At 38.2% G+C, this 15,115-nt stretch overlaps 1 protein-coding gene across 3 annotated transcripts in view; it reads right to left on the bottom strand.

The window, feature by feature from the left end:
• Positions 1-4,211: 4,211 nt before the first annotated feature.
• The window catches only part of Gprk2 (G protein-coupled receptor kinase 2), a 56,303-nt gene continuing 45,399 nt past the window's right edge, over positions 4,212-15,115 (bottom strand). For all 3 annotated transcript variants that reach the window (XM_083114824.1, XM_083114823.1, XM_083114825.1), the window contains 2 exons: positions 13,320-13,445; positions 4,212-7,723 (listed from right to left, as the gene is read on the bottom strand). In XM_083114824.1, the coding sequence (XP_082970950.1) occupies positions 7,631-7,723; positions 13,320-13,445 (219 nt within the window). In that variant the 3' untranslated portion in view covers positions 4,212-7,630. The remainder of the gene's footprint in view (positions 7,724-13,319; positions 13,446-15,115) is intronic.

Below are 15,115 nucleotides of genomic sequence, written 5' to 3'. Positions count from 1 at the left end.
TCTCGATCAAATGAGCAGACTGTACACAACGCGAGTGGAATGAAGAAGGTGGTCTGTCTATATATTCTATAACATTCTGAACCTCGCGGCAATAAACCTGGATTTTATTTCATGCATATAATTCTTCGCATATTTCACGATGGTGCTATATTTTGAACCTTGTGAACGAACTGAGATCTCTGTACTGTGCAACAAAGCAGCGTCCCGCAGTTCTTCCTGTGGAAGGGAAACAACAACTAGTAGCAAACGTCGTCACCATTGGAACATGTCTGTCAAGGACTGTATATTAAGATTTTTGCTTGCAAAAAAATGTGTAGAATAATTTCAATAAATTATATAACTATGTATTATATTACTATACAATACCTAGAATTTCCTTTACAGATATATTGCGAAGTCACCTAAGTTCTAATACCGGTCAAAATGACAGCTGCAGTTATTCTAAGTAGTTCTAAAAATTAGTCGTTCTAGTGTTAATTTACCTGCGTTTTCCAGGAACTCCACATTAGTGGGAACCCTGCACTGGAAATGTACAGGGTCCTTTCTGAAAGTATCCGAACTTATTTATTTGGAAACAATTTATTGATGAAAAATTACAACTGCTGTCAATATTCTTCAATGTAGGCACCTTCAGCCTCAATACAGCGAGTATAGCGACTTTTCCACTGTTCACAGCAGTCCTGGAAGTCCTTGACTGACACCCTCTTTAATGCTGCGGTCGTGGCAGCTTGAACCTCTTCAATTGAAGCAAAACGCTCCCCCTTGAGCACCCTTTTGACCTTGGGAAACAAAAAGAAGTCTGCCAGTGCCAAGTCCGGGCTGTAAGGGGGATGAGGCAGCATTGCCACGTGTACGTTGGCCAAAAACTCACCTACCAACAGCGCTGTGTGAGCCGGCACATTGTCGTGGTGAAGCACCCACCTGTTGGCGATGTCAGACCGGATGCGCTGTCGGAGACGCTGAAGCACTGTTTTGTAATAAGCTGCATTCACGGTGGTCCCAGCAGGTACAAACTCTTTGTGCACAATCCCCTTCACGTTGAAAAAGACAATGAGCATTGTCTTCACCTTTGATTTTGACATCCAGGCCTTCTTTTGACGAGGGGACGTGGGGGTGTGCCATTGCGAACTTTGTCTCTTGCTTTCAGGGTCATACTCAAATAGCCAGGTTTCATCCATTCATGGTTAAAGTCTCCGTAAAGTTTTTTTTTTTTTTTTTTTTTTTTTTTTTCAATTTAACACATAATTTCAAAGCGTAGTCCTGTTACAAAGTGCCCTCCATTTTCACCAAATTCTTGACGCGTTTTTTCCGTGTACACAACACGAGTGATTGCACCTCAACCACTGCTCGCAGGCAACCGAGCAAGGCCTTGTTTTGAAGGTTAAGGTCCCCACTGCTACCTGGTGCAGCTTACCCGAACCCTCGACAGATTCTCGCACCGCGCTGCGGACAGTTCGGATACTTTCAGAACGGACCCTGTATGTAAGCGACAATACAAATTTATTCCGTATGGATCAATTTACAGCACAAACTATGTTATCCCAGAACCTTGCAAATGGTTCTTACTCCACCTCTAGTTATAATTGAGTACACAATCGAGTGCTGCATGGGACCACCTTTGCTCGCTCAAAGTCATTCGAGTCTCCCACACTTGAGCATACCGCACTCATAGTGAAATGATGACAATGTTTCGTATTTCAGAGCCTAATAAGCAACACTGTCAGCCTAAAACCCCTACATGGAAGGAAACCACTCTATGCAATTACAATTCTAAATAATAATTCCTTATATGCAAGACTCAAATACAATATATACAATAGTATGGAATGTCTACAGACTGAAACGTAAAATGGATACACATGCTGACAGACCTGCCTAAGCAGTAAGCAATTACAAATATAGTTATCACAATGCAACAAGTATGTGTACATCATTGTTCACTTACTGAAAAGAATAATCATATTCTGCGAAATAATAAAATGCAGTTATAACATTCAATCGAGCATCTTTTTAATGTGACAATAATCGTAGAAACATAAAATGTCAGCCTAGGCAGTTTAAGCCCATAATCATCTATTTCATTTTCACATCTCTTTATAAGATATACAAAACTGCATTTTAAAATGGAGATAATAAGTATGTTCACTTATTTTTCATTTTCACTTTGTCTTTTACTTCACGATCCATATTTCAGGGCTCACTACCATAGAGAAATGGCTTGTTCGAGTGTTTTTCGCACAAGGGGAAGACCTATCAATTCTGAATGTCATCTAGTGCCGCGGTGGCTCAGTCGGTAACGCGTCTGACTACCATGCTAAAGGTCCCGGGTTCGATACCCAGCCGGTTCAAATCCGGGAACTTTTCTAACGTTGGAAGCGGCCCCGTCGCCCACCCAGCGTCAAATAACATGGGTACCTGGGGGAAACCCTGGGGGGTAAAGGCAGTCAGGGGCATGATGCTGATCACATCACCCCCACTCACGACCGGATCAAGAAAGTGTGGGGCGTTACTCCCACACCCCCTATATGCCTTCGTGGCATGTTGCTTTGCACAGGGGAGCACTTTACTTTACTTTTTACATCTAGTGCTACCGGTGTGAACTATTTGCTGCTTGAGTGAAAAACACTCATTGCAGTACTCTAGTAGACAATGAAAGGAATAAAATCAACGTTATGCGGCATTTTGTTGAAGTTCACAAAACACAACACAGTTAAAATTCTCAAGCGACACGTATCTCCTATTCGCGATTAAAATTAACCGATATGCCATCTGGTGGGATTTTCAGGAACTACTCTATGTAGGATACGTTGTGTTGAAGTCGTTTCAAGTATGGGGGAAATGCGAAAGAGCAAGTTTTTCAGGTTTTTTTGCTCTAAATCATTTTGTGAGTCAGAACAAATGAAAAGTTTTCATGTGTTTCCACCCCGTGGAATCAACAAAATGAAATTTGTATATAAATCCGGGAAAATGTAATTGATTGACAGAAGATTGGCATGGGGAATAACACTAATTCAACAAGGAAATTACGAAAAATGCACAAGTCTGCTCACTTTATTTTTCAAGAGATAAATATATATTACCATGAAAACAAAGTTTTAAATTGTACTTTATAAATACTTTTTTTTGAAAAGTCATGTAGCTTCTTACCCAATGCATCCATGTATTATGTATGTGTGAAATTTGGAACAGGTGCTAGTCGATTAAAAGAGAGAAGATGAAAATAGTTTGAGAATGAATTAATGTAAAATGTAACCAGAAAAAGAAAATAGAGATGCTAATGTTGCTGTTTCATTCAGTACAATCAATGTCCTTTTTCAGTGAGGATAGCCTGGTCATGAAATCGTGATTATTATTATTATTATTCCTCTTTCGAGAAAAAACTGCAACGATGTGTTTGCAATTTTCTTCCATCCCAGCTTTTCAAGTACAGGTCAATTTCAATTTCTTTATTTTCAAATAATTTCAGAAAACCCCAGTTACAACATGAGGTGCAGATGATACAGCACTGCTTTGAAGAACCAGTGCATATACATTAGTTTCGTCTGCATTTTCAGTGTTATTTTTGCCTATCATAATTAAATGCTTCATTCTCAGCACAGCTTCATCTTCGTTCAAGTTCCTGGAATTCACAACGCATTCGCAATATTTAAAAACATCGCATAATTTAAATGTTTCTACCATACCAGCCATGACAACACGCTGCTATTTCGTACTACTGCTGAATGTAAACAAAGATTTATCCTACATAGAGTGGCCATATTGGAAGCGACACTAGTGCTCCGGTGGTAATTTTAATCGCGAATTGCTTTGGTGTGCCTAACATTAAGCTATACAAGAAGATGCTGTTTCTGAAAGAGACCATTTCAAGTGTATTATTGTATTGATGTTCTGCACTGTGAAAGACAATAATGATGTATTGCAGTGCATTTGTTAATTAAAATCAGGCTTCAATAAACTTTGTCTCATGGTAACAAAAGACTCAGTGGAGCTATAATTAAGGAGTCTCAAACCCTACTGCACAAGGAGATTGGGCAAGTTAACTTAATGTAGTAGATGTTTGGAAAATTTGAGAGACAAATGAGAGAAGATGAAAGATATCGAAGGATTGTAGTGCAAATAAACAAACGTTTCCTTATAGCAGTTTTTCTCCATGAAAACCACTCATCATAATTCCATTAGTTTTACATTATAAGAATAAAAGTCAATTTTAAATTTCAATATAAAATATATCATTTATTGCACATGGAGTTACAGTTCTGTACGTTCCCCACACTAACACGCCATTCTTACAACATGCACAAAAGAGAAGGTAGGGATAGGAAAAACTTACATTCACATTTAATTATTCAAAAATTGTACACCAGGAAAAGAAAACTTTTTAAACATTGTACATGATATTCAAAATTGTATATACACAAGACCTCCTTGAATAAGGAACTAAGTCTCATTGGAACAGACTAACAATGCATCCTAGCATGATTGTTGCTCCAGGCAAAAATGCACACTTAGGTTGCATTATCTTGCAAAATATTAATACAAGATTTTCACATGGAGTAAAAAGCCTCACCATTATGGTTCTTGAGTTATACAAATACATCAGCAGAGAAGATAGTGTCGAACAGAATTTAGAAAACATTCAAATGGCAAGTTTTGCTACATCTATATTTATACACTTTTCTCTTTTAATACATAATACTGATATTTGCACTTACTGACAACTAATATTGCCCAGCAAACTGGTAAGGGAAGAACACATGTCTTACCAATTACTAGAAATGTCATACATGAGTATGCATATTTTATGGAGCCGCAGTTCTGCAGTGAGCCCTTAACCGCAGAATTGCAGTCCAAGAATCTTATGCATTTCTAGCGTACTTTGAAAAACATTCAAATTTATTTATGATGTTCTAGTTTCTTTTCACAACACACACAGTCCACATCTCTCTAATTCTTTTTGGGAAGGGGAAAACATTTAACACACCCACAATCTTGGCACACAGGGAATAAATATTCTGAATAGAAAATCTATATCTTTTCATTGCAACTTTCTTGTCTAGGCTGTGTGTGTGTGTGTGTAGGCCACAACTATTTGTAGTAAACCTTTGATGAACGACATGAGTATTTTTGAATAGTCAGAGAAATGCATTTCTGTGGTTCTCAAGAGTCTGCAGGGTACAAATGCAGCAATGCCCTTAGTAATAGGTAGTAAGTATATCCTGTCATGCTTCAGCGATAGCAAGAGAATATTTTTGGCATATCCAGACCCCATCTGTTGGGAGAAAAGTGAACTATGCACAAACTTCTGATCTTATTTGTACACCAGAACTGTTGCATCGCTGCTGTGAAAGTTTGAAAACATGTGTGCATGTACAATGCTTTTAATCAATACATTACTTGACTTTCACAGCATTTCTCTTTCAAACATGTGAACTGTGGTGTTTTATCAAAATATAAAATCAGTTTATCCCATTCAGTTGGCCAGCACTGGAAGTATAATAACTAATCTTTCACTTTTCTGAAAGCTGGATAAGCTCACATGGAATGTCTAAGTGATGATACCAGAAGCACAACTTCCGGAAACACCTTCCTTTGTCACGGTTCTTTGTTGGAAATCGAAAAGCACCAAAACTAACATAGTTGTCATGGAAAAAATCTTGTGACCTCATTCACCCATGCCTCACTATTATCAGTCCATTTTTCAATAACCTACTAAAAAAAACTGCAATCAAATTCCCCTCAGCAGAACCATTTTATCAACTCTGACTAAAAATATTCTACAGCCCTCAAGATATTAAAAGTCCATTTTTTGTAACTGAATTATCTACAACAATCACGTAAACATAAGGAAGGAATTAAGTAGGTTTCAAACAGCTAAATCTTACAGAAATGCAATATAAATATATACACACACACACATACATACATACATACATATATATAAATATGCGCACATAAATATCTCGCTTAAAAAAAATTAACTTAATTTCTCTCTCTCTCTCACACACACACACACACACACACACACACACAAAAGGGAACCCCCGTCGCTTTCACATTCTTCTCAGGAAACTCCACAATACTAATCAGCCATGCCTCAATCACATTAAACGTCATTCCCATTTATATACATACAAACAATATCAACAGATGCTGTGTTTTCCATTGCAATCTGTATTTACCAGTGGATATGATTGTGACATATAATACAAGTGAAAGGTACATTTGTGTTGAAACAGTACGTGGTTAATGCATAATCAAACACACAATGTAAAAAGATTAAGTTCTTTAAATGTTGCAGTGTGTATAATGGAAAAAAAAAAGAGCTACAAAATCTCGTAAACATCTGGTAATACTTGAGCATACTCTGGTTCACGTTTCCTCTGGTATTTCACATGCTGTACAGAAGTACTAAAGGAAAGTATTGTGTTCTACAAAATAGAATGGAATATTTTTACATACCTTGAACTGCGGCAGGTTTTTTTATCTGTATTTCTTCAGAACATTGACTTTAACATCCAAATGCACTAAACTGTACGTACGGTAACTTAACATGATCAATGCGCTAACATGTCCATCCTGCAACGATAACATGGAAATCGGTACAAAATATAAAACTGTAAAATATGTCACCAAATTCAAAGTCATTCTCAACGTAAATTACCCCTTTTTTCCAGAAGGGTGTCAAATCATTTTAAGCAACCAACACATGGCCTACGAAGACAGCAATCTAAAACTAATATCACAACATGAATTCGTGCCTTAAAGGAGATTCACATCAAATAGGTCGATCACTCGTCATTCTAGCTTCAGTCAACAACAGAACACCACAAAATGAAGCAATTTACATCACCACACAATTGTCAAATTTTATACGCAAACACACAAAAACTGGAAGCACAACGCTCTAAAATTCTTGCACAATTATACCGAAAAACAACATACACCATACAAAAGAAACAAACAAAACTTATTTAAAAAAATTATCATCTCAAGATGTACATAGTAGGATAAAACTAAACATCAACAATAAAAGTTTGCTTCTCTACAAATACCTGGCATATTTTTTTTCTTTTATAACAATAAATATTTTCCATCCAATACTACTATTCCTACAAATAACCTTTCCAAATTGTAAAGCAAGTTCTTGAAGTTTCCTATGGATATGTACATCATGCACCTTGTTTCCCCTATGAGGTTTGACAAGAATTTTGGCACATGCAAATTATAAAGAAACTCTCCATTAAAATGTCCATAACGATAAGTGATGGTAATGCCAAAAAATCTTTTGATTTCATATGAAATTGCCTCAAGATGAAAGACCTATTTCTAGTTCTTCCTAAAATTCCACACTGTCCATCCCTATAATCAGTTTCGTAACTAATATTCAAGAGAGCTACATCATTCGAAACGGCAATATCTTGGAAATATATATGTTATTTCCCATCAGTAATGCAATCTCGGTATACCACCACATGTTTGTATGACGTGACGAGCTGTTTCAGTTGATTGATGATGGTCGCTCCACGTCGGTTTGGCCCGTCACAAACACGGATGCTGTGGATGACGAAGCAGGTCTCTCTGCTAGCAGAATCTCCTCACTGCTCTCACTACTTGCTAGAGCCGCTAATCGTCAGCTTTGTTGCTCGTCCTTTTGACTTGATTGTTGCTGCTGGAGATAGTGATCTGCCACAGGTACAGGCCGTGTTCTCGGTGGCTGCTTTTTCTTAAATGAAAGGAATAATTATAAGCATATAATGTATATATTAGGGATGGGACGATGCTCTATCGGTATCAACCAATATTGGTGTATCGGATATATCTATATATATATCTTATAATTTAGTGAAAAATTCTGCCATTTTGTTATAATTTTTATGGATATCTCCATGCCCTACTATCTAAAAAAGTAAATGTCTAAATATGCAACTTCTCTTGCACTGCAGTCGCCTGGAAACAAACATTTATTAAGGAGGTCAATGAAGCATTCAGGTTCTTCAAGGACCATTTTGAAATTTTATATCGGATCGGTAGAATATTGGTTATTGATATCGGTACTTTATTGGCCCATCCCTAAATATATACACAGTCCAACAATTAAGTAATGAAACTTGATTTTATATTGTCCCACGTATGCATTCTATCTGTGAAGTAACATGTTCATGATGTAGTGTGGTCCATAATCCACAACCTGGCAACACCTCATGAACTTGCAATGGACATGCTGCCATGTCGTGGAGGTGGTGCAAGGGTGTCATCACGTAATAGCTATGGAGCAGTGAGTGAACATCAAGATTCATGAAAGACATTCTGAAAACTGCTTGTGGGAATAAACATTTCTTGAATCCTATTGTTGTGGAGGACAAAACAGAGCATTTTCTTGTATGAACCGACAAATCACAGGATGGAAGTCGCTCAATTTACCAAGAGGGAAGAAAATGCAGCTCGAAAAATCAAAGCTGAAGACAATATTGTGGTTTTTACGACAGCTAAAACATTATTCATAATGTATTTGTTCCAGAGGATGGTATTGTATTTGGCTGTTGCTTTCGTAGCACTCTGAATGATTATGAAAGAGAACCGATCCTCTCCGAGCTGTTTCCTGCTCCATGATAATGCACGGTAGCAGTGAGCAGTTCTTGTTTAGGTATTCTCTCCAAAAACGAGCGAGTGTGTTGAATCATCCTCTGTATTCCCCAAATTTATCCTCCTGTGATTATTTCCTGTCCACAAAAGTTAAGCTGCTGCTGAAATTACGCAGTTTTGATGAACACAGGACCATCCAACAAGTTGTTATGTCCCATCTCAAGCCATGCCACATGAAGACTTGCAGATGTTGTATCGATGCCAACCAAGCCAATTGCTGTATTGATGCACGAGGGATGTACTTTGAGTAATAAACAGGCCATGTTCAATTATTTTGTTTTCTATTCATTTGATAAAGACTGTCATCACTTAATTGTTGGATTGTGCATTAGGGACTGTAGAGATCAGTTTATACTCTATTGGCATCGACTGTTGTATCTACAAACAGCCTTTACTTGTGCAAATTTCACTCTTTTGTTGTTATTTTTATTGATATAACGGTGAAATATACATAAGATTTTGTAAAGTAAATGTCGAAAGATGGATTATTTTTAAGATACCTGGTTACATAACAAACAGGTTAATGAACCATTCATGTTCTTCATGCAACATTTACAATTTTATATTTGGATCAGTAGAACATTGGTTACTGGTATTGGTAAATTTTTTATCAGTATCTGATCAGTCCACAAATAATTTAATCTAGTGACTGAAATGGGTTTTCTCTAGGGCCGAGCCGATATCACTTTCAACAGATACCGATGCCCATACTCTTACCGATACAGATACTTGAAAATTACAATAAACAAAAGTTGTTCAAAATATTGATCAATAATAGTGTATAAAATATTCTTATCCAATTATATGCATCAATTTGCTTCCAAAATTCAAAAATTACATCACAATATGAAAATAGATGTTATCACAAAACCTAGTTCTCATGCAAAATTGCTGCAATAAAAAAAATAAAGTTTGAATTTTGTATAATTTCCACGCTAATTAGACTCCGCGGAACTGTCTAGTGGCATTTTTCCGGACCCTATGAAAGACCAAAATGAAGGAAAAGTATTGGCTGGTATATGCAAATAAATTCCAACCGATCGTTTCCGATACCACTGATATCGGCCGATACCAACACATCGGGATCGGCTCAGCCCTAGTTTTCTCCTTATCTGGCTTTATGACATGAGTTTTTAAATGGACTCTTACCTAGTGCAAGACGTGTTACTGCAATAAAATCATTAATTAAATATATCTAAACTCGGAATGCAAGTACATTACCTTGAACCATAGATGCCATTAATATATTGTTATGTGTGTGTTTGCTATTTTACGTTTATTTCCTGCCACTTTTGGATAATCATGACAATGAGGATAAGTGGTGATTAGATGAAGCTGATCAAGGAACGCGCACACACAGAACACCCATGGCCAGGACAGAACTTGAAACCTGCTCCTTTGGTGGTGAGATTGAAAGTCAACCACTTGGCATGCTTCGTCACAGAGGCAGCATGTTATTCAAGAAGATAGCAGCCAGGCCCACATCTTGCAAGAAGAGGGCACGGATTCGGAAACAGATTGGGACTGGACTTTGCGTAGTGGTAGAGTACACTATAGGTATTGATATGCCAAAGTGCACTTAGCCAGCCATTTCCGATAAAAAGCACTTCAAAGCCTTCCAAGTGCATCTCATGAGGTGAAGATATTGTAGGATTTCCATGTGTCCCTGTGGTAGCGTATAAGTTTTATACGCTGATGGTTCTGGCCGGTTCGATTCCTGTTTGACTGACCCTACTTTTTTCTATTATCTCGAGCAACTATTTTTTGGAAAAAAAAATGTGAATTGTTGAGAAATTTTGTTTTGCATCCTCTTATGATGATTACCATTCTGGCTTCTGCACAAAATAAAAGTAAATAAAAGCATTGATTGTGGATAGTAATCTTTGTTTTGTTTCCGGAAGGGTATGGGTTTTTCTCTGGTTCTCGAAAAAGAAAAAACACACCGCTATACATATTATTTTGCTGAAAATAACACATCAGATTGTTTTTATTCGAATAAATTATTACATGAAATGCAATAAATAGTTGTTCCGAGATAATAGAAAAAAGGTGTCTGACTACCATGCTAAAGGTCCCGGGTTCGATCCCCGGCCGGAACTTTTCTAACGTTGGAAGCAGCCCCGGCACCCATCCAGCACCGAATAACATGGGTACCTGGGGAAACCTGGGGGGTAAAGGCAGTAAGGGGCATGGTGCTGATCACATCACCCCCACTCACGACCAGATCAAGAAAGTGTGGGGCGTTACCCCCACACCCCCTTCATGGCATGGTGCTAAGCACAGGGGAACACTTTACCTTTACTTTTTTTCACAATCAAACCTAAATAGAATCCAGAATCTTTGGCACGTGACACTTAAACACTATCATAGGGCTACCGGGACACTTGGAAGTCCGACAATATCTTCTCCTCATGAGACGCACGCTAGTACTTTGGCATATAATACCTATTGAGTACCTTGCTAATACATGAAGTCCCATCTCAAAATCAGTTTCCCAAGCCATGCTCTCTCAGCCTTGAGCGGTCGCATGCTGAAAGGTGGTACTCTTGTGGTTACGTGGCCGAATTTTCATATTAATCGCTCCATTTTTCTTTCCTTTGTGACAGCTTAAACATGGCCATGCGACTGGCAGTTTACACTAAGGGAAAACAGATATCAATACAGTATCTCTGCTCCGAAGGTGTGTCAGGGGCTTCATTTCACCATAGTCTTTCAGTAGAATATGGGGACAATGCTCTACCATGTAGAACTGTGTATGGGTAGATTGAGAGGTTTAAAAATGACCTGATAGAACTGTGTATGAGTAGATTGAGAGGTTAAAAAATGACCTGATAGAACTGTGTATGAGCAGATTGAGAGGTTTAAAAATGACCTGACAAGCAGGAAGCACACCCATCAACCTCCACCACTGACGGGAAGATTCAACAAGCTCAAGAGATGATTCTGACAAACAGAAGAGCCACAGAGTGGCATGTTCTCTGCAAATTAGATATCAGTGGCGTGCCCGAGGGAACTCGGGGTGGGGGTTATAACTCCCTCCCCCTGTGGCCCACTATTCATAAACAAAAATAACTTCGAAGGCAAGATAAGATGCCCCTTCTAAAATTCTGCACATGCCATTGTTAGTCCTGGTTCTGTGTGCAAAATCATCCACAACAATCTTCATATCGCTGATCTGTTTTCCCTTGGTGCACACTGTGTTTAACCTGTTACGAAAGAAATAAAAATCGAGCGATTAATATGAAACCTCGGCCACGTAACATGTGAGCACTGTAGGCAGTGTGGCCAACCAAAAGAGTGCAGATAATATTTGACTCTCCCTAGTAGTTATGGTACGCAAATTTACACTTTTTAAAAATGAAAGTTTAACTAATTTAATATTATATCCATCTTCTGCCACTTTTGGCTATTGTAATGATGAGGATGAATGATAATCATCTTAATGAAAAAATATTGTAATTAAGTGGGGTGGATTGTTTGTCTGTTTTGGTTCGGACAACCATACGGCGGTAGATGGGATTCTGAAATATCGGTGCTGGGAGCGGGAGAAAAATTTTGCCATCTCAATCAAAACTTTGGAAAATAAATTCTGGATTTGTCATGAGCATGCCTAGCCAGGAAATTTCAGAGTCTTGTATAAACCTTTTGGTGCCCAAGGCCATTTTCACAGGTCCCCCTTGGTGCCCCAGCTGATTTTGAGCAATAGGCAGAGTCAATTTAATGTGTGTAGATCGGAGGCTAATTGCCCTAGAGCATTGTACGTGGAATGAATCACAGATTCAGACGATATAAAATTTATGCACATTCGGCGTATATATGGGGGGGGCAAGGGGTAATCCCCCAAAAAATCATTTTTTTTTAAAAAATTGGGGTTTCCCCCTGCCCTTTCCCGAAAAAAAGGACATGAAAAGGTCAACATGCACATAGAAATTAAGAGACAGAAAAATATTTGCATCATTATCATATGACCAATGTATCGCGAGTTGTACTCCCGAAACAAAAGGCCTGTGCGCCACTGTCTCAAGCTTCGGATTTCAGCAAAATGCATGCAAATTGCCCAGATGAATGACATACCGTTGTAATTTTCTATTTTTAGACAATGCAGGGTAACAACCTTTGTAGCTACTTGTGCTCAAGAACAAACGCTTTTCTTCAGCGCACCTCAAACTTCCATTCTTACGACACAGTTTCAACAACCCCTCTTCCCCCTTACCGCTTGCGCCCGCATGGAAAACACCCCTTTTGACCCCGGGTACCAATAAACAAACTTCCATCCAATGCAGTTTTCAGGGGTGAGGGAAACTCATTGCTTTAGAACAACAAAGCCGGCAATTTTTTTTTCTTGAAAAAAAAAAAAAAAAAAGACTCCAAAAAGAAGTTGCCTTTTTCCTGCCATTTTCATGAAAACAAACGTGCAACAATCATTTCTATCATAATACATGTGTTAACAACAATATGAAAAAAGAAAATCTGAATTCTAGCCAAAAATAGTGAAGTTATAACGTAAAAACTAAGACATTGACAAAGCATCTCGATCGAGACGATCGGTCACCTAAAGGTTAAAGTGCCTTATTCTTTAATTCTTTTAAATTCTTTTTTTCCACTACAAATATTGGAAATTGTAATTTTCAGCCGAGAAATATTAAAATAATTGCATGGTTGAAACTTAGCCTTACCTTCCTTCTGAAGGGAAAACACCCCTTGTTCTCTGGTTCCGGAATAGCATCCATCATCAAGTCAGGAGATGGTGTGCTGCCTGGACCAAAGACGTTTAGTTCCTTGAAGCAATCTGTCTCAATCATCTTGGGGAAAAAAAGATCATGTTTTTATGTTAAGTTCATTATATTAAATGTTTCTTATGCATTTGTACTGCACATGCGATCAGTCACTGATAAAATCCTGAATTTATGGTCTTCAAATAGTAGAGTGAAGAGTATGTATGAAGGCAAACAGTGCAGACCTGCACTACATTTTATGGTGACATGCGAGAACCACTATTAAAAATTTACTCTTATTTCTGCCAATATTGTGTGTCCATGTTCACACTGAAGTTAATATACAACAATTTTTTTTCTTAACAGTAGTGTGTTCAATTATTACTTCCTTGGTCCACACTTGATTACTATGGAAAAATATGTATTGTATAATTCAAAAAAGCTATTCATTAAATATTACAGTAATTAATTTGCATTTATTACTTTACTAATTCAATGTACAGGGTGATTCATAATTCCCTCCAGGGTATCGAACGTTTGTAGTACCATAACTATAATACATGCAGCAAAAAGTGCATATCAGTACACAAAGAATCTCCAAGTTTGGCACGTGCCTTAAAGGTGCTCTATATGTTACCGCTATGCCAATGGAGAGTCCCAGATACCAAGCAATTATACGACAATGAGATCGGATATCATGCAGAGGAATATTTACGAAAGTTGGCCTAATGCTAGGTAGCCACTTAAACTGATATGGGAAGGCTGCAAGTTCAAGTCATAGGTTCATAATTGTATTGATTCAGTTATCTTGTGAGCAGATATTGACCACTTTACTTGAATATTTACATGACATTGAAAAAAACTTGTAACAGAAGGAAACTAACTGACAGTCTTTTAATGATATTTAGTCATGCTGCTTTTAATGTGATCTTTTTGTCTGGTGACAATAAGTTGGCCAGTGCATGGCATTCAGAATTGTTTGTTTCAATGTTGCAGATATACACTATATTACCAATAAAGACTGGACACTCCATGAACTGTAATGAGGATCACCCATACGTCATCAATACAAGTCATGAGCTACTAGAATGACTCATGAAGGACAGTGAGACTCACTGATACAGTTACCAGCAGTCAAAATGAGCAGACGACGCAAACTGAGGTAGGCTGAATGGGGTATGATTATCGGCACCCACCGATTTGGGTATCCATCCGTGAGATTTTGGACAGGTTCCAGATACCACATGCTACAGTCTGTGATGTAGTGGTGAAATGGAAACTCGAAGGTATGATGAAACCACAACCCAGGAAGCCAAAAAACTGGACCGATAGGAATCAATGAGTGCTCAGACGTGTGGTGAAAAACTTCATTGGACACTGTGACCGCAGACTTCTGATTGGAAAGTGACACCAGTACCCACACCATCTGGCAAGAGATGGTAGTACTGGGATTCCATGGGAGAGCTGCAGCACATAAGCCAATGATTACTACCTGGAACACAGCACATCTATTTACAGTGGTGCAAAGAATGCCACCAGTGGTCCCTAGAACAATGGAAAAACATCTTGTGGAGTAGGTGCTGCAACCCTGAATGCCAATACCTATCATGCAATATTAGACAACCGCTCCCCACTTTCTGCCAACAGTTCAGAAGTGGGCCTTTTCATTTCCAGCATGACAACATGCCCATCCATAAAGCAAGGACCGTAACGAGTGGTTTGACGACATTGGCATGAATGAACTTGACTGGCCACCT

This window comes from Lepisma saccharinum, chromosome 29, assembly GCF_977018435.1.
Source record: "Lepisma saccharinum chromosome 29, izLepSacc3.1, whole genome shotgun sequence".
Lineage (NCBI taxonomy): Eukaryota > Metazoa > Arthropoda > Insecta > Zygentoma > Lepismatidae > Lepisma > Lepisma saccharinum.
This window is presented reverse-complemented; position numbering and strand designations above follow the sequence as displayed.